Source organism: Sorex araneus, chromosome 4 (genome assembly GCF_027595985.1).
Source record: "Sorex araneus isolate mSorAra2 chromosome 4, mSorAra2.pri, whole genome shotgun sequence".
Classification (NCBI taxonomy): domain Eukaryota; kingdom Metazoa; phylum Chordata; class Mammalia; order Eulipotyphla; family Soricidae; genus Sorex; species Sorex araneus.
In genome coordinates this window covers 130,905,168-130,931,509 of record NC_073305.1, presented here as the reverse complement: position 1 = coordinate 130,931,509, position 26,342 = coordinate 130,905,168, and the positions used below count along the sequence as shown (strand labels likewise).

At 37.9% G+C, this 26,342-nt stretch overlaps 1 protein-coding gene across 2 annotated transcripts in view; it reads left to right on the top strand.

Moving 5' to 3' along the window:
* HACE1 (HECT domain and ankyrin repeat containing E3 ubiquitin protein ligase 1) overlaps positions 1-19,685 on the top strand; it is an 82,735-nt gene extending 63,050 nt beyond the window's left edge. For both annotated transcript variants that reach the window (XM_055136186.1, XM_055136187.1), the window contains 7 exons: positions 659-808; positions 1,319-1,515; positions 8,462-8,593; positions 12,869-12,967; positions 13,253-13,323; positions 16,650-16,763; positions 17,265-19,685. In XM_055136186.1, the coding sequence (XP_054992161.1) occupies positions 659-808; positions 1,319-1,515; positions 8,462-8,593; positions 12,869-12,967; positions 13,253-13,323; positions 16,650-16,763; positions 17,265-17,367 (866 nt within the window). In that variant the 3' untranslated portion in view covers positions 17,368-19,685. The remainder of the gene's footprint in view (positions 1-658; positions 809-1,318; positions 1,516-8,461; positions 8,594-12,868; positions 12,968-13,252; positions 13,324-16,649; positions 16,764-17,264) is intronic.
* Positions 19,686-26,342: the final 6,657 nt, after the last annotated feature.

The following is a 26,342-nucleotide window of genomic DNA, read 5'->3' as shown; positions in this document are numbered from 1 at the left end:
GGCATTCATTGACTAGATTTATCACTTAAAAATGTATACAAGGGCTGGCGAGATAGTATGGTGGGGAGGATGCTTGCCTTGTGTGCGGCAGATCTATCCTAACATTCCCATCAGTAATGGTACCTCCAGGACTAATTTCTGAGCACAGAGCCAGGAGTAACCCCTGAGCATTGCTAGGTGTGTAACTCCACCACCCCTTCTCCAGAAAACAAAATTTGTATACTTAAGATTTTTAGTTTTTCTCTAGTAGTGCTCCATTCTTTTTAGAGTGAAAAGCAGTGAATACATAGTGCATTACACGTTAGAGAGATGATGAGTGAGACAGTATCCGCCCCTAGAAGTTCTTGGCCACACTGCTTAGGAAAAGATGGGTGTATATGTCTGTGAAGGGGAGGGTTCAATTAAAAGTATTCTTAAATTTGGTCTTTGAGTAAATTTTGCCTTTGCATAAAGACTTGCTCTAAGTATTTCAATTAATATTATGTTTTGAATTTCTTGTCCTGTTATCTTTTATATATTCCTCAAAAACTTCTTTGGTAGTTAGAATATTACCTTAGTGTTGCTATCATTTAATATGAACTAATTTATGTGTATTAAGATGATGTCTCTTTTGTATGCCTATTTTTAAAAAGAAATTACTTTGTATTTATTTTAATAGGAACAACTTTTCAGCCTAATAGCAACTCCTATGTGAATCCTGATCATCTGAACTATTTTCGGTTTGCTGGACAGATCTTAGGATTAGCTTTGAATCACAGGCAGCTGGTCAACATTTACTTTACAAGATCATTCTATAAGCACATTCTTGGTATGGCTCTCATTATTTCTAGTACTTTTGTGAAATTTTTCTTTTTTAGAAATAGTTTTGTAAAATACTTAGATAACTATTTCTACCTCTTTGTAAGTAAACCACAGATTGGTCTAAATGGTTTTTATTTTTAATTAGAGACTGTAAGATATTTGGGGTTTGGAAAGAAAAGCAACCAATTGTTTTGTTAAAGTGTTAAAAATTTTTAGTGCATGTTTTTGCTAACCATACAGTATCTAATGTTATACTTAAGAGAATTGTCAGTCTGGATTTTTATAACAATATTCTAAATGGCTTTTAAAAAGAAAGATCACAATGTGAAAGTGGAAGGAAATAATCTTATGTGAAGGTATCTGCAGACTTGGAATTAGTGTCAATTTAAAATAGAGAGAATTGGATAATATTTTGCAGTTTTACAGAAAAATCTGTAGAGGGCAGTATTTTACCACTGAACAGATAAGGAAAGGCTGAATCATTTAGAATATAACTGCTATTTGTTTGTATTTGTAGGCATTCCTGTAAATTACCAAGATGTGGCATCCATTGATCCAGAATATGCCAAAAATTTACAATGGATTTTAGATAATGATATTAGTGATCTGGGTCTGGAACTAACTTTTTCAGTTGAAACTGATGTATTTGGAGCAATGGAGGAGGTGCCTTTGAAACCAGGGGGTGGAAGTATTCTTGTGACTCAGAATAACAAAGTGAGTATTTGACTTTTTCCCTTAACTGTTTTTAAAACCGGGTCCCCATAATTTGCTAACAACCTTTATTTGTATAATTCTGTAATGTTAACAGATAAAAAAAAATTTAAATTAACATAGCAGATACTAAACTTTGAATTTGAAAGGATCAATTCAGTATTTTTTGCTATGTTGAAGCCATTAATGAAGCATCCTGGGGTACAATTCAGTTGGTTATATAAGTTTGGGCATGTACCACTTCTCTCTGCCACAGATGTACCAGAGGCCCTTGGCCCCTCCTTCCCCTTACTTCTTCTTGCTACCCTTCCCCTTCCCCCCCAACTCCTTGATTCCTTTCCCTCTCTGTCCTTCACAGTCAAGGGTCATCAAGTTGTCCCCTTTAAATACCTTGGATTCCTTCTTACAGTTATTCTCTGTACCATATATATGTGACATCTATATGAGCTTGTCAGTGAACACAAATATTAAAAAAAAATATTCTAATTAGTAGATTGTTCTCTTTTTAGTGCCTTTATTTTTTAAGTTGTTTTCTGAGTGGGGTATGGGTTTGGGCCATACCCTCTCTGCACTCAGGGATCACTCGGTGCGGCTCAGGGGACCATATGTGGAGATTGAACCCAGGTTGGCTGCATGCAAGGAAAGCAAGTGATTTACCCACTGGACTATCTCTCTGGCCCACGCATTTATTACTTTATTTTATACTGGAGACCTACTTTCAGTGTAGTGCGATCATAGAATCTTTACTCTAAGCAAATGAAGCTTGTCACAGATAGTCTCAAGTATGACTTCTCATTTCTATCTATGGTTGCTCTGTCTGATAACTGAATTTGTCATTTCTCTCATATTTTCTATGACAAAGGGAAAAAAAACTCCCTTAACAGTTGCATGAATACGCTTTGCATTTTTAGAAATTGAAGAAAAGAATTGAGCAATAGCAAGTGAGAATAGGAATATCAGGAGACAGCTCAGTGTTAATGCATATGCAAGCCCCAGAGTCCTTCACAATCCCCCAGCACAGCTGGGTGTACATGGCTTTGGTCACCCCCAAGCACCCACTGTATCACCTGGCCTGACTCTGAACCATCAGACCAACCCCACCTCACTGAGCATCACGGGGCCTTGGCCTTGGCCTCTCTAAGCTTATCTCGGTGTGACCCCTGTCAAACAAAAGAAGAATATGTGTGGATCTAGTCTGAAGCTGGAATGCTACTGTAATATTAAAGAGTTGGGAATTTTGTTTCTAAGTAAATAAATTTCTACCTTAACAACTCATTGGTGAATCGTATACATTTTCTGTTTTTTTACTTTGATATTAGAGTTAAAAGCAGAAGTTTAATAACTAACACCATAATTCTCAGCTTTCATCTTTCTGATTTATACATTTCTCACAATATATAGAGATTTAAAATTTTTTTATGAGTCAATTTTAGTTGCATATCAAATTCTTTATTTTAAAACACTGCTTATTCAATAAGCAACTTAAATTTTTTCAGAAATCACCTATTTAGGATACCCTAAATCAACCAGTGATTTTAATATTGCTAAAGTGCAAATAAAATTAAAATTTCTAGTCATGGTTTTTTAGATATATTTTTAAGCATAGTTTAAACAGTTATCATGTAGTTTTCTGTTACTTTAGGATCAACCTTTTACTACCTTTATAGGCATTAAGTTACTTTTAGTTTCATGTTTGAAGGTTACCTTAAAAATTACACGTATTAAAACTTATGTGATTTATCAGTCTTGCTTGTAAGAGAGTATGTAAGCTAATCTCCACATGGGGGAGTCATTTATTCCTAAGTTTTATTGGAATTCTTTGATAATTATAGAGTAGAACAAAATAGATGCAAACATTTTTGTTTAAAAAGCAGTACATTAGAACAATAAATATAGGTGATGTAGGCAGAAGAGTAACTATCAAACCTTCATTTGAAATATAATGCCCTTTTAAACTTAATTTTGTATTTCTCTATGATTTAAGATCAGAAAAAGAAATCATCCTTGGTTTTACTTTTGATAATAGTAGGAGCTAATAAATGTTTACATTTAAGTGGTATTACTATTATTTTGGTTTTCTTTGGGAACCACACCTGGTGGTGCTCATAGACTCTTCCTGGCTCTGTGCTCAGTAGTGACCCCTGGCGGTGCTCAAGGGATCTTTTGTGGTTCCATGGATTTGAATTGGGTATGCAGGATGCAAGGCCAATGCTTTAACCTTTGTGTTATTTCTGTGACTGCTTAAGCAGAATTTTAAGAAATCTTTCTGGGGGACCTCTCAAGTAGTTCTTACAGGGCTTAGGGGCCACCTGTGGTGATTCTTGGCTAACAGGACTTCACAGATGAATCCTGGGGCCCGAAAATGTCTCCCGGATTGCCCTCCAGAGCCGCACGCAGCAATGCTCAGAGGTCCATAGTGTTCTGGGATTGAACTGGGCTAGGTGCTTGCAAGCCATAAGGTTTTGCGTTCACTTTCTCTTTTCTCTGTTAAATTCTTGACCATCAGTTAAAAATCATAAAATGTTCTAAAGAAGTGAAAGGTTTTGTTTAGACAGTGAGCTTTACGTAGGTTTTAAATGTCACAGAGTACTAATAATGTTTACATGTGCTGGGAGTAAAATAATGGGAATGTGATCAAGGAACTGGTAGAGGGGATGGGAACAAATGAGACAGCTTTTGAGGATGTAGAATTTATAGAACTCGATTGCTGTTTGAGAAAGTGAGAAAGATTTAATTTGGCCATCACCTTTGTGGATTGGGCCCAGAATAGTTATCAGGGTTACCATCTTTTTCTCACCAGCCTCATTTTCATCAGTTTTCTTTTCTAGTTGTAATATGTACTACCTTTTGAGTATATATTTAGACATGAAATGTGTGCTTTATGTATTTCTCATTTTCCATTTTATATGGAAATAGGTATAATATGAAAAGTATCTGACATTTATTAGGTGGTGGTTATAATTCACTATGCACTATTCAGAGTGTTTTATGCATATTGACTTTTATATTAAGTAAATATAAAAGTCATACTTGTAAATATAAAAGATTTCCGTATCAACAGGCAGAGGCCCGAACACTGTTTAAGTAGCTTTCCTCGAAATCACTTGGTTAGTAAAGTGATGACACTAGGATTTGAATCCAGGCAGTCTGTAAATTTGAAGCCCAAGCATTGATCTATGATACAATATGCTTGAAAGTAGAACTAACGGAACCTCAGTTTTCACTGAGGTCTGTTAAGCCCTGTAACTAGATGGGAGAATCAGCAGAACCTATAGATCTTACCTGGAATTGACGTTCTCTGTTGTAATTTTGTGCCTGTTGATTTAAAGTTTCTGTTTCATTGAAAAGAAAAGTTGCTATTGTAAACATGAAATGGTTATGAGTTGCTTTGTTATAACAAAATTAAATGCATACACACTCACACTCTAAGGTCTGTATGATCATGTCACTACTTCACTACTAGATCTTTTACCGAAGTAGTGAATGTAGTGAATATAATCACAGGCAAATTTTGAATGTCTATTATAAATTTTAAAATGTCTCACCCAACTTCATTTTTATCAGGTTAATTCCTTATATTTCACTGCTAATTTCACTTGATTTATTTCATACAAAGACATTTGGTAAACATATAAGCACAACTTATAGGTTGGTGTATGGATTATTGACAGCAGTCTCCTTATTTGCATCTTTAGAAAAGAAATCTGTTTAGTACTTGGAAGGAACTTTTAAAAATGGTTCTGGTCTGTGGTCTCCACTCATTGTATATGTAGTATATGTTTTAGCTTATATCATCCTGTCAACAAAGAGAACATACTTTTCCTGACATTTTATTTAGTATAGTCTAATATTCAATATAGAAATAAGCAAATTCATGAAATTATGACCCAAAAAGTCACTGTTTTCAGTGACAGAATTTGTTTTAAGAAAACTGAATAAGATTTTTAAAAAAAATTATATTTAATTTTATTATTTTTGGGGGGCTTTTTGGATCACACCTGGTGATGCTCAAGGGTTACTCCTGGCTTTGCACTCAGGAATCATTCCTGGCAGTGCTCAGAGGACCATATAGGATGTGGGGGATGGAACCTAGGTCCGCTGCATGCAAGGCAAACACCCTACCGGCTGTACTATCATTCCAGCCCCCAGGGTTATCTTTATTTATTTATAAACAGTATATCAATCATCACAACTAATCTATGACCTTAAAAATAAGAATATACTGGCAAAGAGTAAATTACTGAAAAAATTGCACTGTCATCCTGTTGTTCATCGATTTGCTTGAGCAGGCACCAGTAAAGTCTCCATTGTGAGATTTCTTATTACTGTTTTTGGCATATCAAATATACCACGGGGAACTTGCCAGGCTCTGCCGTGCGGGCGGGATACTCTTGGTAGCCTGCCGGGCTCTCTCAGAGGGATGGAGGAATTGAACCCAGGTCGGCCGCATGCAAGGCAAACGCCCTACCTGGTGTGCTATTGCTCCAGTTGATATTTGATTTAGTTAGGTAGAGGCATTAAGTGTGGGTGAGTTACACAGATTCCTTTATAGGTGATGTGACGGTAGTAGTGTATAACTGAACAATAAGAATAGTTGAAACATTTGGGCATAATTATAGTGAATATTCATAGTAATCATATCAAGAAAATTTTGGGCCAGAGAGATAGTACAGTGGGTTGGGTGCTTGTCTGGTATGCTGCTAGCCTGAATTCTATCCCCAGTATCTCATATGGTCCCTGAGCACTGCCAGGAGTGATCCCTGAGTACAGAGCTAAGAGTAAGTCTTGAGCACCATCTGGTGTGGCCCAAACACAAGCAGAAAAAAAAAAAATGTAACTTATATGTTTTAGGATTTACTATTTAAGGAAATAAGGAAATATATAGTAACAATTGAACTTAGATTTAATTGTTTAATTAAATTTAATATATAGTAACAATTGAATTTAGGTTTAAAAACAGTTAATTTCAACTCTCTGGAAAACTCTTTACTAAACATCTCAGAAGCATTTGGGTTGGCTAGGATTTTATTATTTTTCTGAATAAATAATTTAGACAAAGACCCATCCACATTTAAATTTGTGTGGGGTCTAGTAGCTGAAGAAGTTGATTTTCTCAAAGTCATATCTAGTAACCGTGCCAGATTTGGTGGAATAAAAATGGAAAGCAATATTAGAAGTAATAGAAGGGAAAGTGTGAGGAAAGTTGAGTGTACTTCTGGACAGTAAAAAAAAAGAAGCAGCACTGGAGAGATAGCACAATGGGTAAAGCACTGGCCCTGCATGCTGCGGATACAGGCTTTATCCCTGGCATCACTTATAGTCCCCTGAGCACCATCAGGAATGATCACTGAGCACAGGAATAGGCCCCAAACACAGCCAGATGTGCTCCCCCCAAAAAGAAGAGTGTATGATAAAGTATCAGGATTTGATGAAGAGAATGTAGACTATGCTTATAGAGTGCAATAGCAAATTAAAATAGTACCTTTTGAATTTAACAATTATATTAAAATATACAAATTAAAATAAGTATATTTGAACAATTCACAAATCTTTTACATTCATGCTTTATAATTTGTCAAGATATCTTGAAGAATGATTACTGAATATTATCTTAAAGTCATAAAACATCTTGGGGAGAGATTATTAAGGGTAGACAGTCGTATTGCACCTTAAACATGTGAATGAAGGGAGCAGAACTGTAGTATGTACAGTAAGGAGTCTTAAAGCAGACCTAAAAATGAATCATGTGCAAATGCTGAAATAACTAACTGTTCATTATCACTCAGAATATACTTTTTTGAATAGGACCATGAGAATTTTATATCTACTCTATGTTTGATTGTCAGGGACATATACTTCTGTATCCTCTCTGCTACCTACTTGGTGTGACCTAACTTGAAACAGCCAATTAATCCTTCTATGGGAGAAAAATACCTGAATGGTTGGTAGTGGGGTTTGGTGGTGAGAGTCATTTTTTTTTTCTTTTTGGGTCACACCCGGCGATTCACAGGGGTTACTCCTGGCTCTGCACTCAGGAATCACCCCTGGCGGTGCTCAGGGGACCATATGGTATGCTGGGATTCGAACCTGGGTCGGCCGCGTGCAAGGCAAATGCTCTACCCGCTGTGCTATTCCTCCAGCCCCAGTGAGTCATTTGAATAGCAGAAATAACTGGCAGTTTTCTCTATGCCAGATTGCACAAGGGACAATCTGGTGTGAGGTTAGGAGAGAGCTGTGAGGAACCCACTGTAAGGAATACTTTCAAATATCTGGAGATGTTTGGGAGAATTCAGAGCCAGTAAGCATATTTAACTTGACTGGTTCAGGGTCTTTTGAGCAACTGAGCATCAGATTACTGTTTTTTTTTTTTTTTTTAAAGCTACACACACACACACACACACACACACACACAAAAAAAAAAAAAAAAAAAAAAAAAAAAGAGGGGACCTAAAATGATTCCTCTGTTTTCAGAATATTCATTCATTTGGGGGAGGTAAGAACTAAATGCAGCATGTTGCTTTTACCTCGGTTTTACTTCAGATGCAGTTAAAAATCTATGTCTATTTTATACATGTCAATATCTTATCAGTCATTTGTCAGTGTGTCTAAATGATTCAGTGCTGTGGAATAGAAGCAATGCAAAATAACCCAGGTGAGCTTGGCTCAGAGTGCTAGAAGCAGAGTTGGTGGAACAAGGCCAGTTTGAGGATGGCTTTTAAAGTAGATGATATAGAGTCCATATCATACAGAGTGATACCCGGTGATAGAAACAGGATTTACGAGTGCATCCTAAGATTTTGACCTAACTGACCTAGTTGTTGGTAGCTTACCATGATTGAAGGAATATGAATGTTGGTACCAAGTTTTACAATTTTACCTTTTAGATGAAATAATGGCATCAAATATTAAGAGTACACATTTTAAAATATCTGAATTTTTTTTTTAACAGGCAGAGTATGTTCAGCTTGTTACTGAACTTCGAATGACAAGAGCCATTCAGCCACAGATCAATGCTTTTTTACAGGGCTTTCATATGTTCATTCCACCTTCTCTCATACAACTTTTTGATGAATATGAATTGGTAAGAAAAAAAGTATCAGTTCTTTTGTTGGTATACAGTCACACAAAACCCAGTTGATGTAATTTTGAAGTAACTTTAGAATGCTAAAATGGAATGGAATAATGTATAAGACTTTGTGGTTTCATATTTGTGTTTAGAGGTTTGTTATAAGATTTGTGATTGTGCTTCTCTTAAACTTCATAACTAGATTAGCAATTCCTTCATGTATGGGATGTGGTAATGATTCATGAAAGTGAAATATTTCCATTGTGTTCTACATAGGGATGTTGAAGGCCTTTATTCACAAAGGCAGTGTTTATGTAATTTCTGAATTTTTACTTTGGTTATATGAAGTCAAATATGATTGTACAAATTCTTGCATACTTCCAAAAAGAATTGATGGAACATTTTTCTTGTTTTGTGCTATATTTTCCAGCTTCATATTTTACTATTCATAATTTTGTAGCTCTCCATTTCACGTTGATGTGGAGTCCACTTTTTGCTGGACTTTAGTCTGTGATGACTGTTTTACTCTTCAATTCCTTCTATTATGTTCCAGTGTGATTTCTAATTGTATATGATTGATGCATGCATATCCTCCCATTTCCTTTTTTCTTTTATTTTTGTTATTTCAAACTCTTGATGAGTTGTCTAAATCCTTAATAGAACACAGCATTTTAAATAGAGCACAGCTGCTTTATTATTTAAATTATAATTTAGAAGAGTAAATTCCAGATGAATATACAAGTATCCTTTGGCTTCATTCTCTTTCATATGATGAGTTTTACCCCTAATACTTTTTCTGATAGATACCTTTGATTATATATATATATGTATATTATATATACATATATATACACACATACTTATATCTGTATCTATATATCAGTATATAGTAGTGGACAAAATTTACTTATTAATTTTGGAGTCAGTTGTGACATAGTTTCATTAAATGTCAATTTGAAGTTTATTTGTTTTGGGGCCACACCCTGCTGTGCTGAGGGCTTACTCCTGGCTTTGCACTCAGGGATAACCCCAGGTGGGACTTGGGATCATTTGTGGTACCAGGATATAATCCAAGTCAGCTGCATGCAAAGCAAACACCCTATCCCCTGTATTGTCACTCTGGTCCATGAGATTCCTTTGTTATGTTTTTAGTATTCACATTACTGGTTTTGTTTAGCATAGACATTTTACTATTTAAACATGGGAGTATTTATTTGTGAACTGTTCTTTAGCTGACATCTGATTTTCATATACTGTGCTTGGATTAAATTAGTCTTGTGATACACATGAGAATAGGCTATTTTCTTGACCTTTGTGTGAAAAACACATAGCAACAATGTACTTGATAAATGTTGACATATAACATGCTACGCTGTCTCAAAACACTCTATACTGCCTCATAATTTGCTGACATCAATAGATTTTATAAAACTTTTAATTAAATCACAGTGTACGTGCATTTTATTTATTTGTTTTTTTTGGGGGGGCACACATGGCAGTGCTCAGGGATTATTCCTAGCTCTGTGCACTTCATAGGAGACTGTATGTGTCACCAGGGATTGAACCCAGGTTGACCGCCTGCAAGGCAAGTGTCTTACTTGCCGTGTACTATCTCCCCCACCCTGTAGATGCATTTGAATATGAAACTACTATCCAACCTCAAGAAACAGAAATCCTGGCTCCAGAGAGATAGTATTGTGGGCATTAACCTTTCAGTCTTCCAACACGGGTTTCACCCTCAGCATCCCATATCGTTCCCCCAAACCTCACCAGCAGTGACCCCTGATCACAGAGCCAGAAGTAAGCCCTGAGAACTGCCTGGTTTCTCTTGGATTCATCCTGTTTTGGTTACAGTGCATCTTGCTGTTTCTCTGTGTGGGTTTCTTTGGAAATCTTTGGGTTTTCTGGATTAGGGAACATCTTCCTTCTCAGATTAGGCAAATTCTTAATGGTTTTACATATATTGGGCTGGAGTGATAGCACAGCAGGTAGGGTGTTTGCCTTGCACGCAGCTGACCCAGGTTCAATTCCTCCACCCCTCTCGGAGAGCCCGGCAAGCTACCGAGAGTATCTCGCCCACACAGCAGAGCCTGGCAAGCTATCCGTGGTATATTTGGTACGCCAAAAACAGTAACAACAAGTCTCACAATGGAGATGTTACTGGTGCCCACTTGAGAAAATTGATAAGCAATGGGATGACAGTGATACAGTGATATGTATTACACAATATATATATTTCCCCCCGCCAGCCATTCTGCCCCATTCTTTTCTCTCATCTTGAAATTCCTGTAATGTGGAGGAGGTTGTTTCTCCTGATGCTATCCATCCCATAATGTTCTTAAATTCTCATCATTTAAAACTCTTCACTTTCTTTTAATTAAAGTTCATGGATTCTGGTTTTGGCTTCTTCCATTCTATTGTCTTATCCTGCTGTTTTATTTCTTAGCTCAGCTAATACATACTTTAGCTCCTTCATTTCAGCATGGATGATTTTTTTTTCTTCCATTAATCTTTGAGTTTATTGGTGATATATTTCATCATTAAACCAAAGTATTGTTCCTTTGAAGTCTTTCTTGCACAGTTTAGAACGTTTTTGTATGTTTTAAGACTCTCCTGACCTTTTGTCCCACCCTTTGAAGCAGCTGAATCCCCCATTTTTTCTCATTACAGTTGGTATTGTGTGAGGGCTAGGAGTGGGGATCTGAGTAGGGTTTGGCAGGAAATGTGATAAGAGACTCACATTTGCAAGGCCGAGCTTATACTTGTGACTCTGACTTACATGTGCCTGGATCAAAACTGGGGATGCGAGGTCTCATGTACTTGTAGCTGCTGTAGTACTGAGGTTCTAGCCAGGCCGGGTGCTGTGAGATCTCTGTGCTCAGCAGCACCCCCCTTGCCTCCCACTGCCTTAGGGTGGAGGTTTAAGTCCAGCGCTGGCCTGCCAGCCTGTCCCTTTACTGTTTTAACCCCCGCTTCACCCTTCCCCCACCCTGGGGAAGCTCTCCTTAGCTAGGTCTGCAGCTTTGAATCTTCCTGAGATGGCTGAGGTTCTCCAGTGAATTTTCTCAAGAAAGCCTCTCGGGATTCTGTTCCATTTAGGTTTTGTGTGTCATTTATGTTAATTTGCAGAAGTGCTTTTCAGATCATTTCCCTTTTTTGGCCATTTTGGCTTTGCCCCCTGCCTTAATGGTTTCTAAACTAGACCTTCCCCCCAACCCCCACTCCACTTTTTAAATTGTATTTTAGGTAACATATTTACTATATATATATATATATGTATATATATATATATATAATCGGGCTGGAGCAATAGCACAGCAGGTAGGGCTTTTGCCTTGCACTCGGCCAACCCGGGTTCGATTCCTTTGTCCCTCTCGAAGAGCCTGGCAAGCTACAGAGAGTATCCCGCCCTCACAGCAAAGCCTGGCAAGCTCCCCGTGGCGTATTCGATATGCCAAAAACGGTAACAACAAGTCCCACAATGGAGACGTTACTGGTGCCCGCTCGAGCAAATTGATGAACAACGGGATGACAGTATTACAGTGCTACAATGATTTACTGTAATGTTAATATTTGTTTTTGTGTGCAGTGACAGCCCATCCACCAAAATGCCAAAGACCCTCCTGCACCTCTGGCTCACCTCTTCCCTTCCTCGCTCCCCTGATTCCACAGCCTCCACCTGTGCTTGGTAACCTCAGTTTTACCCAAAGGTTCACATTATCACTGGATACTGTCTATCCATACCTTTTGCTTTGTTTTCTTATATATCACATAAGAGAGTTCATCTAGTATTTGTCCTTCTCTCTTATTTTAACTACTTTTAAAAATTATACTACTTCTTTTGCCTCCTTTTCCCCCTGATGTATAAGGGATTGTTGATCATCTTCTTTTCTTGATGTATTTCAGGATTTCTTTGAGTCTTTCTTGTAATTTTTATGTTGCGTACATGATCTCTAATTTAACAAATTCATGAAATAAAAGCATAAATCAAAGTTATGCTTATAATGTTGCACATATAAACTTGTTGCATGTGTTGGTATATAAATATAAACTGTTACGTTTTAATTATATCAACATGGAGACAGTGCTACATCTCAAAATATTTGAGGTTATCATCACTATCAAAAATTCCCATGTAGTCCTTGTTATTGATGACATGGAAAAACTGTCACAGAAACAAATCAGTTTTACTTGGGATTGGTTTCCAATTAAAGCAGATTTACTATTTAAATGTAACAGCTTTTTTCCCCCCTAAGAAGATTAATGAAATATTTTTCTTCTTCCCCAAAGGAGCTGCTGCTTTCTGGCATGCCAGAAATTGATGTGAGTGATTGGATAAAAAATACAGAATACACAAGTGGCTATGAAAGAGAAGATCCAGTTATTCAGGTAAAATCTCTCTAGAGCTTAGAATGAAGTTAAGTTTTTGCCATTTAATTTTGTAAGCTTTTCAGCACGATGGATGAAAACCTACATTAATTAACAAAGTAAAGTTTTTCTCTCAATTCTTCTCCTGGGAATATTGCATATGAAAGCTTTGTATGGAATCATTTTGATAAATGAGTTTCATAGAATAAAATATGCTTTATGAATATTGCATATTTCTTTCACATTAAGAAATCTACAATTGCTCAGAATTATGAGCTAAGTTTTTTTAATTGTTCTTGTTGCTAGTGGTTCTGGGAAGTTGTGGAAGCTATTACTCCAGAGGAGAGAGTGCTTCTCCTGCAGTTTGTTACTGGAAGGTAAGAAGTGTTTTACTGATAATGTGGAGAGAATTTAATATATTCCATTTCTAATGGGATAGACACAAACAATCAAAATGAATTATTGCTCTGGTAGGTTTCTTGCTTTCTTTATACTTTTCACGGGGTAAACAAGGATTTATTTGTGTATTAAAGATAAACATAATAGTGCTCGTGTATGCAGGGCTATTAGCATGTGTATTTTATCGTTTGGTAATCTTTCGTTCTGCTGTTAATGACAGTAGGCACATTTTTCATACTGGCATGTTGCCAGACAGTGTTTGCGTGTCTGTGCTATCCACAATACAGAGAAAACACAGTTTTCTCCAATTCTTATCTAATTTTGAGAGGTTTCGAGATTTTGGTATGAAAAATAATTAATGCTGCATGCTTTGAAATATTTATTTTTGAAGCAAGCTACATGTGATTAATTTTAGAAAGCGGGGTCATTTTTGGGGGATGGGTGTGGGTTTAGGGCAGTGCTTTCTGGAGCCACTTCCAGCAGTGCCCGGTGTAGAGGCGGACAACATGTGATGTAGGAGACTGAATCTGGGACTCCTGCATGCAGAGCGTGTGCTCTAGCACCGTGAGTCCTCTCCCCAGCCCCTGAAGCTAGATTCTTTAAACCTCTTCTAACTATTACATCTAAGATAGATAGATAGGTAGATAGATAGATAGATAGATCGATAGAGAGATATAGATAAAGATATTTTTTGCCACCTCTGGCAATGTTAGAGTTTCCTCCTGACTCTTCCTGGAGGTACTTGGGGAACTGAATGGGGTGCCGGGGATTGAACCTGTGTATTGTCTTCATTTTCCCAACCACCCGTCAAGCCAGCCCCCATGGCAGGCCCACGGTATTTTGTTTCATATTTGCTTGGCTGGAGCGATAGCAAAGTGGGTAGGGCATTTGCCTTGCATGCAGCCGACCCGAGTTTGATTCCTCTGTCCCTCTCGGAAAGCCTGGTAAGCTACTGAGAGTATCTCGCCTGCACGGCAGAGCCTGGCAAGCTCCCTGTGATGTATTCGATATGCCAAAACAGTAACAAGTCTCACAATGGAGATGTTATTGGTGCCCTCTCAAGCAAATCGATGAGCAATGGGATGACAGTGTTACAGTGCTACAGTGATGGGATACTGGGGATTGAACCTCTGTCAGCCACATACAAGGCAAGAGCCCTGCCCACTGTGCTACCTCTCTAGCCCTTGGAAAGATAATTTTATAAGTCTGGATTTTATTCTTGCTAACTTAGAATTTTATCTGTTTCCTTTTAGTTCCAGAAATTTTCTTTTTTCTTATGTAAAGGTATTTCATTCTTTTTAGGAGAGTTGGACACAGAAAATTTGAAGAAATAAAAATATTTCTTACCAGCAATAACCATTATGAACAATAGGATTATTATTTACTACTTGTTCTTTGTCCTGATTACCAAAGCCAGAGAAAGATCTGATCCCATTAGACCACATGCTTGCATGTGCCAGGTCACAAGTTTGATCTCTTGTACAACCGCATCCATTGGCTGCCACAGGGTGTAATCCAAGTGGCTCTCAAACATCACTGGGGGTGGCCAGGTGTCTGCCAGCAGTGCTGGGCTCTGGCAGCACCATATGGCGGGCTCCTAGCATGGAATAGTCAGACCCCCACTTGCCGGGCCAAGTCTCACTATAGCAGTTGCCTGTGGGCCTCCAAGCACTGCTGGAGAGGAACCCCTTCACTGCCAACAAACAAAATCATAATTGTGAATTTACTTCTATAAAAAATGTAGTTATATGGCCCCAGATTTTTTTTTTTTTTTTGCTTTTTGGGTCACACCTGGTGATGAACAAGGATTACTTCTGGCTCTGCACTTGGGAATCAGGGGACCATATGGGATGCTGGGAATCCAAACCGGGTAGGCTGTGTGCAAGGCAAATGCCCTACCCGCTGTGCTATTGCTCCAGGCCCTTAGGTGATATTTTTTTTAAAAATGCATCTTATATTTTGAATCTCTGGAAATTAAAAAATGTAAAGAATTTTCCAATTTTCTCACTGTGGAAAACAGCAAGAACCCTTTGACCCAAAATATTTTTCACAAACTGGGGAATTATTTAGATTATGTGTAAAAGCCTTTGGTGATTTGGGGTGGAATGATGGTACAGCAGGTAGGGTGTTTCCCTTGCACTCAGCGAACCGTGGTTTGATCTCCTGCACCCCATATATTCCTTCAAGTACTGCCTGGAGTGAGCACAGAGCTAGGAGTAAGCCTTGAGCACTACTGGATGTGGCTCAAAATCAAAACCAAAACAAAAAAGAAAAAAGCTTCTAGTGCTTGAAATAATAATCAAATACTTATTTATCAAGCAAACTTTTTTTTTTCTTTTTGGGTCACACCTGGCGATGCACAGGGGTTACTCCTGGCTCTGCACTCAGGAATTATTCCTGGCATTGCTCAGGGGACCATATGGGATGCTAGGAATCGAACCCGGGTTGGCCTTGTACAAGGCAAACGCCCCACCCGCTGTGCTATTGCTCCAGCCCCTATCCAGCAAACATTTAATGAATTTCTTGATGTCAGTTATTTTGGTTTCCTTGGGGATACAAATTCAAATATGATATTTGGGCCCTAGAACAAAATCCATTATAATAGGAGAAACATGAGAGAAATGTGCATTGTGCATGCAATTATCTGAATGCAGTTGATGTACTATTTGCAATCAAAATCCTAATACTGTAGCACTATAGTACTGTCATCCCGTTCATCAGTTTGCTTGAGTGGGCACCAGTAATGTCTCCATTGTGAGACTTGTTACTGTTTTTGACGTATCGAATATGCCACGGATAGCTTGCCAGGCTCTGCCGTGCGGTCAGAATACTCTCGGTAGCTTGCCAGGCACTGTGAAAGGGACGGAGGAATCTAACCTGGGTCGGCTGCGTGCAAGGCAAACTCCCTACCCGCTGTGCTATCGCTCTAGTCCTAATACGGCCTAGTAAAATGTAGAGGGCTGTCTTCATGGAAGCTTCCTCACAGGGCAGAAAGTAGCTTTTGCAGGCTCAAAAAATGTTATTTTGTCAGTGTCCTGTAGATGAATATATTCTGACCCTAACTTAGATTTGTGCTTCTTAGTTTGTTTGGGCTTATCCCAGACAGTGCTCAGGGGTTGCTCTAGGTCGTGTGCGTTAAAGTCACTCCTGGTAGAGCTGGGGATGGAACCAGGCCTCCTGCATGTAAAAACCTGTGCTTGTCCTATTGAACTGTATCTTTGACACCCTGTATTAGATTTTGAAGTGTAATTATCACCCCAAGTTTCCTTTCCTGATCACAACTGACTCAGATATAAACTCTTAGTTCCAGAGTCCCACATGGTGGCTTTGCTAACATCATGGGTGGAAGTGGATTGCAAAACTTTACAATTGCTGCCGTGCCGTATACTCCAAATCTACTGCCAACTTCAAGCACGTGGTATGTTAAATTAGCTTATTTACGTGTACTTTGAATTGTTCTGGTAAGTTTTGAATGATCGATCAAAAGTATAACATATTGCTGCATTGTGAGAAAAACCTCCGCTGTGTGACCTGTACTTAGCATTTTAGAATCACTGGTAAGTAGCTGTGTAGTTCCTTGCCTTCCCCACTTTTTTGATTATAGTTCAAGTCTCAGTAAAGTTATGATGTCATAACTGTTACTTGTTAACACCATCACTTCAGACTAAATAACCCTATTGCTTGTTTATTTTAGAGTGAAACTTATCTTCTCCACTGCATTTGCATGCTAAAGGAACCTGCAGTGCGGCAGGGTTTTTTTTTCTTCTTTTTAAATACTACTGCAGGGTTTTCCAATTTGAATGCAAATGTGAAAGGGTTGTTTTATGTTAATTTTGAGTGGTGGTTTTACTGCTAGACAAAACAATCAGAAATTTCCTAGATTTCTTTTTTTAATGGGTGGTATATTTTTCTCTTAAAGCATCAACATGCTCAAGTTACCTGAATACCCATCTAAAGAAATACTCAAGGACAGACTTCTTGTGGCTCTACATTGTGGCAGCTATGGTTACACAATGGCGTAATGAAATCTGGAAGACTCATCTGACTACTGATGCACAATTCGGAGTGGCAGAAGTAATTTAGGAAACTGTCAACAGAAAAGCAGCCTAAATGCAGCCCATAGGCAGGGCTGATGTTTAAAATTCATAAAGGATCAGGTTCCCCCATCTCCCATTTCCCTTTTATGTTTCTCAGTCTGTGTTACAACTGGAAAACATAAAATCAGAGCAGTCTTCATTTTAACTGAAAGTAGGAAAAATTATCCTTTTTTATATTTCCTTAATCTTACCCAAGATTGTGTGAAGTCAGAATCTTATTTTGTATTCCACCTCTGCTATGTAAACGGTCTTGTTCAGAGGTATTTTTTCTTTATTTTTCTGAGTATTAAATTATATTAGGACCACCAGCCTACTAGCTCTGTTGCATGTAAAGTGCTGTTTATATTTTGGGAAACTATTATACAGAAAGGATTAATTTAGATTGTATATAAAACCACAAATATGTATTTTCCCATTGACTCTATATTGCAATGATGGTTTTTTAGCTTTTTAAATATTTTAATATATAATGTAGATTTCGACTGATGTGGTTAACAACTGAGGAAATGACATCTAATTTATATATTAAAGCTTCTACTATATTGTATGAATTGTTTGCATCTTTCAGTGGTCAGTTTTCCATATATATTGTGTGATTTCAAAGTTTTTTTAATGCATTATATTCATTTGTATTTTACTGAAATTAAAGTATACTATTTTTATCTTTTTTCTTTTAAATATTGTTTTTCTTTCCATGAGCTCTGGATGACACATTTGAAGAGAGAGGGACAATATGTAGATTATAATTTAAATATGATTTTTTGGGGGGTGGCTACCAATTGGTGCTCAGGAGTGCTGAACCCACCAGTAATTCTCCACCTTCCAGGCTGCTGGCTCAGATCAAGGACCCAAGGAGGTGATGTTCCTCCAGCCCTGCAGTGCCGGAGATACTTGGCCACCCTGTGGTGCTGGGATGGAGGGCCTTCAGGGCTGTACCCAGCAAAGATGGGGACCACATGGTGCCAGGAATGGTAACCATGTAGGACTTACCTGGCGCATGCTAAGTAAACTGTTGTTTTATCTCTTGGCTCATAAATGTGTGATTTTTAACTTCCTAAAGTTGCTTTTTGTGATTAAAATGTTCATTTTCAAGCGATGCCTAGGATAGAGGGTTAACGTTTTAAAAGTTTTTGTGCCTTTTTTTCCTGGTGTTTGGTTTGGGGGCCACACCTGACAGTGCTGAGGACTCCTGGCTCCGCTTAGGGAATCACACCTGGCAGGGCTCTGGGAACAGCAGGGGGTGCCTGGGATCTTACTCAGTCATGCATGTGCAAGGCAAGCACCTGAACCACTGTACCTGGCCCCAGGTTTTGAAGTTTTAGGATGATCTGATCCAGCGATTTCAATCTGATAATACCTGTGAACAAGAAGTGGCCTATAAACAGCCAGTTGAAAACCACTGATCTAATCAGTTTCCTTTTGAAAAGATGTTTTTAAGTACTTTAAGTTGCCTTTTAAGGGGAAGGAAGACCATTCAAACAGAGATCCTATCAGGATTTTAGGCCTTTGCCTCTGGAAATTAAAATAGAGTATCCGATGACATCACTGTTGGTGGAATGACTCTGATACAAAGATTTTCTCATGTGAGCAACTCATATTTGTCAGAGACAAATGTATTTATCCATATAAACAAATGTATATATATATATGTATATATACTGTGCATATATAGTATTATATATAGACATACATTGAAATCTGTTAAGTTTTAAAGCTCTGTAGTGTTTTTTGTCTTTTTTTTATATTAAGAAAACATCTCAACCAATTACATTCAAAATTAAGGATTGTTTAAAAATTATTAACTCTAAGATGAAGATTCAGGCACTGGAGAGATAGTACAGCAGGTCAGGTGCTTCCCTTGCAAGTGGCCGACCCACATTCAATCCCCATCACCTTATATTATGGTACCCCAAATGTGCCAGAGTTGATCCCTGATTGCAGGAGCAAGAGTAAGCCCGGAGGCAAGTTGGTTGTAACCCCAAAACAAACAGTAAAATAAAATTAAGATTCAGAATGATTTATAAATGAATAATAGTTTTTAAAATTTGGGTTTTCAAAGTCCCAGTTTATAGGTCCCAGTTATCTTTAAGTTTTTAAATATTAAGATACTTAAATATCACATTGTTTATAACTTTATTGTTTACAAACATTTCTGCTTATAATTGTGTAATACATTGTCTTTCTCATACTTATTCTTTCAAAAATATTTCTATAGAAGAGATAATAAAACTTGTAAAGTCTCATGGTATTACCCACAAAATTTGAGTATTTTTATAGCACTATAGCAGTTTCAGTATTAATTTTTTATATTGTTTTTCTTAATTATATAAATGTGATAATGTAAAAAGATTTTATGTGAATTTAAAGTACTTATAGAAAGGAAACATCTTAAATTTATAGCACCCCATGATTTTTTTTTTTTGGTAATCCAATGAATTTGTTGAACACGAGGTAGTATAGAAAAATGACTAGAGATTGTCTTCCCTTTTGAGTAAAGAAAGATTACACTAATGGAAAAATAACTCAGCTCTTAAAATATGTGGTAGTTTTGCATAATGAAGAAAATAGTGGAACAGCATTCTATTGAAATTGGAAATTAAAGAAAGGAAGACTTATGTAGGAACCTGATTATTGAAATGGCTGGGCAAGAGTAGATTAAGTTACTCAAATAGCTTGGGGTTGCGGGGGGTGGGTAATGGCTACCTCATAAAATCCATCACTAGGTTCACCTCAGCAAAATCAAAACCTCAGAAATCCCAATTTTAAAATATGCTGAAAATATGCCATTACGGTTTTTGTGGGAACTGAAGGCTATGCAGGTCTGATAGCTGATTCCCTTTCATAAATTTTTAAATTTCAGTCATCTTTCTGCATTTGGAAATTAGGAGATGACACTGGAGACAGCCAAGAGGCTGAGTCTCACGCAAGCGGTTTAGGTTCAATACCTGTCACCCACTAGTTTCCCGAACCAGATGTGCTGGTGAGCACCACTGAATGTGGCTCTAAAACTCCCCAAAACCATATGCTTTAACAGACAGTTATTAGGGTGGGATTGACTAGATGCTACTTATTAAATATGCTCTGTAGTAACTTGTTACCTTTTTGGCCGTTGAGAACATAGAACTGTGTTAATTAGAAAATAATTCTGTGCTCTGTGATTTGGCACAAACTGTTTGGAAGGTCATAGAACAGTATCATATTTAAAAAATGTACACTTCTTGATTCAATCACGATCACGATCACGAAATCCCGTTAATCACCAATTTCTCGGGTGGGCTCAGTAACCTCTCCATTCGTCCTTTCCCTGAGATCTTAGAAGTCTATCCTGACTCGGCCCTCCCAACGATGTTGCACTGGGGGCTCTTTCAGGGTCAGGGAAATGAGATCTAGCTTGTTACTGGATTTAGCATATAAATACACCATGGGAAGCTTGCAAGACTGTCCCATGTGGGCAGGAAACTCTCAGAAGATTGCCAGATTCTCCTAGAGGGAGAAGTAGGCTACAAGATATTGCTTCTTAGAGCTTGCTTTTAAGTCTCTCTCTGGATGTTGGCCGTTGATGGGAATTATACACACCTGGGTTCCTCTGCCGGTACCTTCATGCATGAGGCCTGTCCGAACGTGTGGAGAGGGGCCTTGAGCATGGCTGTAGCTAGGTTCTGGTGGTCTTCGGTTGCCGGGAGCTCTGCTCGGGGTGGGGAGGGAAGCTGGAGCCCATCCTCTCCGAGGGGCCCCGGGGAAGACAGCCAGGCATGTGGGCAAGAGACTTTCTGCACTTGACTCAGTAACATTAAAATTTCTTGTGAATATGCTTGTTCATGTACATAAATATACATACAAGAATGTTCATTATTGTTTTGTTAGAAAAACTGAAAATATTTCTTTAATTTTATAATAAAATATGTTATATCCTTACAATAACTTATTGGGTGCAAAAAGTGAGAGACTGGGGACAGAGCTCGGGGCAGTGGACATGCCTAGAGTGTTTGAAGCCCTGAGTTTACTTACCCACACCATATGGTCCCGAACCTCTCCAGATGTGGTCCTTCCAAGCTCAAGCACCACCAGTCCCAGATGCTGCCAGTTGTGGCCTCTGTAAGAAATGAGTCTAGTCTGTTACTGTTTCTAAGTATGCAAAGTAAAGTGAGAGAAGAATGGCTAGCTTATTAGACTTTATGTAAAAGATAGTTATATACCAGAAAGATTTATCATCCAGAAACTACTGTTATATCTGGAAAAGAACTGTAATGCAGGATAAAAAAATTTTTCACTATAAAAGGTTTTTTTCCTGTTTATTTAAACAATTATGAACCTGTGCTGTCCAGCTCTTTATAAACACACACACACACACACACACACACAAACATTCTTGCTTATAAGAGAAAAAAAATCCAGTAGTACTGTAGCACTGTCATCCTGTTGTTCATCGATTTGCTCGAGTGGGCACCAGTAACGTCTCCATTGTGAGACTTGTTACTGTTTTTGGCATATCGAATACGCCATGGGGAGCTTTCCAGGCTCTGCCGCGCGGGTGTGATACTCTCGGTAGCTTGCCGGGCTCTCTGAGAGGTAAGGAGGAATGGAACCTGGGTCAACTGCGTGCAAGGCAAAACACCCTACCCTCTGTGCTATCTCTCCAGAATGCAAATATTAGTAACAAGTTTTATTTAATCTATACAGTGGCATAATAATTATGAATAAGCAATGTTTTCATAATCACAAAACTTGTAATTTTATATTGTAGTTGATAAAATTGATTTTCTAACTATGGCAAAGTCAAAGGAATTATCCTTTGCCTATAAAGCTCTTTTTCCATATTGCCTTACAAGCATATAAAGCTCCCAAATTCTACCAATTAGAAATTTATTTGAATGTGCATTCTCTCATCCTAATATTCTTAAACAACAAAAATGGCATATTTTTAATACAGGCAAATTTCAATAACATTAATTTGTGTACTAACCAGGAAAAAGCAGTATATTAAACTCTAGTCAACAATTTCATTTTCTCATGCGTTTTTTATAATTGAGCTTGTGAAGAATATAGAAAATATTTTCTATATTTGAGATTATAAGCTAAATAACTTAGTATCTTGAATGAATGTATCATAATTTATTTTATATAATAGTTTTAATACATTTCTCCCAATATTTCCAAGAGATTTTAAAAATATGTGTAAAGTCCATATAAAGTGGCTTTAAACACTGCTTAACTCTAGGAATGGTAAGTTTTCTTGGGGTTATTTGTCCTAACTGCCGACAAATTGTTTCGTGGCCCTGGAATTACTGTTTGAAGATATAAGGAAAGGCTGTTAGAACATAAAACCTGTTGGTAGAATGGGTTGTTTTAGCAGCACAGTCAAGGCTGTATGTCCTTCCAGGATGTGAAAGCTTAAAAAGAGGAAGAAGGGTGTCACAAAAGTAATTTAGTTTCAATAATTGCTTACTTCAGCTTTCTCCCTAAGAATAGGAAAAAAATCTCATCTGTTATTACAAAAGTACCATTTTCCTGACCTAGAATGCTTATAAAAAGTTCAGCTATATCAAAGGTCACTTAGGTTCTTGTTAAAGTTACCCTAAAATGAACTTAGAAGCTTTTAGAATGTAACTTTTTTGTCAACTGGACAATGTCATAACAGCTGTCTATATGAGTGAATGTGTAGCTAATACTAAAATGTTATTTTACCACAGTTGAGGCATGTTCATATATGTACATCAGGTGTTTTGTCTTTGTTTTTGTTTTCCCTGTGAAGTGTACTCCTCTAGTACTCCGCGGGTCCTAAATACTTCCAAGAATTTGGGCAGCAAAACATGTATTTCAGGTTGATAATGTTAACAGATCCTAGTTTTATCCTTTGGTTTACGCTGTTTTCATATGCACACAGTTTATCTCAGACAGTCTGGTACAAATTGGCACACGTAATTTATAAACAGTTCTGGTTTGGCAGATGAGGAAATTGGAGATCTGAGAATTGATGATTTTCTAAAGGTTTCTGGGCTACCTAGAAACTTAGGACCTAGATTTTCTGATTTTTGTAGTGCACTAGGTTTTCTTTACTTCATTCTGTCTCATGACATAAATACATTATAAAAAGACTTTTAGGAAAACACCTGCAGCCTATTAACAGTCATGAAAGACAAGCCTATTGGGAAACTATAACTTAATAAGCTGATAGTTAGGACTGATTAATAGGACTATATTTCTTCTCTCCCACTGTGCCGCAATAAGATAGGGTGGATATTTTACCATCTCAAGTTGAAAATGAACAGATGTATTGTCAGATCATAGATCATGGGTAGTCATTAACTTTTATTATCTTTATAAAAATGTTCAATTTCAAGCATACTTGGTGCTTGGAAATATGTTGTGCATCTAATGTTGCAAAACCATTAAAGTCATAAACTGAGAATGTAATGACTATTACTATATACTCATGTGAGTGAATTGAGTCTAGTTGAGTGAGGTAGAGGGGAAATACTCCTAAGTGGGTGCTGGGTACAGTTAGTGCAGAAAACTTTTCAAATCAATTCAACAAATTCCCTTTAATGCCTTTTACTGGTTTCGGGACTATGACCTAGTCTCTATTCACAGAGGAAATAAAATTCAGTTGGGCAGAAGAAAGGCATATTTGAAACAGGTTTTAAAACTGCATAGTGTAGCATATGATTAAGTGTGAAAACCAGAAACAGAAATTAGAGAAGAGGAAAAAGGGCTTAATATAAACAAAATGTCTGTGGCAATTTCAAATATCTGATATAACCAAGTTATTAAATTACCTTCTAGATTAAATTCCAAACTGATCGGCCAGCCTGTTGACAGAACAAATGACTTAAAAGGTTGAAAAATTATAAACTTGCATTATAATTTTAATTTATAATAAATTATAAAGACAAATTTAAAATTATAATTAAAATTAATTTTTTTAAATTACAAAAACTATAAACTAGTAGAATTTGGCTAATGTGTGGCAGTCATTGAGTTTTCAGTTGTTTTAATGAACTACACAGTTCTAGTTCTGATTATTCTTTGGGAAGAGTTCTGAAGGAAGAATTTTACTTATTTTTGGTGGCGCTGAGAATTGAACTCAGGGCCTCTCACATATGCAAAAGCAAATGCTCTACCCACTGAACCATATCCCTGGTCCTTAATCTTTAAGAAGTGATCTGGTATCCTGGTGGTCTTCATAAAATGGAGAATGTTCCATTTGCAAATTATATTTGGAGATGACTGCATTTTTTTTGTTGAAAAGAGTGACACTGGGGCTGGATTGATAGTACATCGGGTAGGGTGTTTGCCTTGCATGTAGTTGACCGGGTTCGATTCCCAGCATCCTGTATGGTCCCTGAGCACTGCCAGGAAGTAATTCCTGAGTGCAAAGCCAGGAGTAACACCTGTGCATTGCTGGGTGTCACCCAAAAAGCAAAAACAAATAAATAAAAGAGTGGCACTATCTGATTGTTTTAGAAAAGCTGATAGTAGAAGTGGTAAGGAGTGCTTCAAATGTTCATGTGTGTTCTCATATCTTATAATTCTGCAGTCAAAAAAATTTTTTTTTCAGTCAAAAATTTTTTGAGTAACATTGGCTAACACTATATATGTTTTAGGGATGCAGATTCATGGTTCTTCAAATATATTTTACTATACCACACCCACCACCAAAGTACTAATAATCTACCAATGTGCATTGGACTCCTCCACAGTGTGCCTCCACTCAATATTCAAAAACAGTATGGAGGGCCCTCGAGAAGTTAAAAATTATATAAGTATATAATACTCCCTCAAGTCAAGTTGAAAAGCATCCCTCCATTCATCACCAGCTTCCTGACCCAAACCAGGCGACCCCCGGCTATTGGGGTGAATATTTTGTATAATGGGGTTATTTATTTATTTATTTATTTTACTGAATCACCATGAGATAATTACAAGCTTTCATGTTTGGGTTACATCCTCACAATGATCAAACACCCACCAGTGCACATTTCCCACCACCGATATCCTGGGTATACCCCCCCTTTCCCGCCCTCTCCCTGCCTTATAGCAGACAATATTCTCCATAATCTTTACTTTTGGGCATTATGGCTTGCAACACAGACACTGAGAGATCATCATGTTTGGTCCATTATCTACTTTCAGCACTCATCCCCAATCCCAACTGATTCCTCCAGCCATCATTTTCTTAGTGATCTAATGGGGTTATTTTTAAAGCAAGATAGTTGTGGGTTTTTTTTGGGGGGGAAGTGGGGTGTGATGAGATATTTGTTCAGGGATCAATCCTGATGTGCTGGAAAGACATTTATTTAGAAAGGGTCAGAATGGTAGTATAGTGGGGAGGGCACTTACCTTGCACAAGGCAAATTCAGGTTCCCAATTCCCGGAATTCCAACAGTCCTCCAAGCCACACTAGGAGTGATCCCTGTGTACCAAGTTTGGAATAAGCTCTCAACACTGCCTGTTGTGGCCCCTAAATCGAAACACATACACAAATACACACGCACATGCATGATAATTGTGTGAGCAGAATGAGGCTAAAGGTTTTTCCACGCTGAGTCCCTGTGTCTGCCCCCATGGCGGAACCACTTTGGGAGCTGTAGTCACTGTGGCAGCGTTGAAGATCAGGGGGTGGTTAGTCAAAGGAGCTCCTGGTTTAGGAGTCAGACCCTGACTGGGCCCACACGGACCTTTTGTGGGGCCCAGGGAGGAGTCCCTGGACTTAGGGCTCATGTTTCCTCCCCTGTAGACAGCACAGCGCACCTGTCCTGACAAACAGCCCAAATTCCAGCCAGCTATGCATCCCCAGGAGAGGAAGGATATCTAGTAGTGTCTCCACAGGTGCGGCTGTGACCTGGTGCCTGAGGGTGCCTGTCATCAGGACATTTCTGGGTCCAAGGCAGAAACTTCCT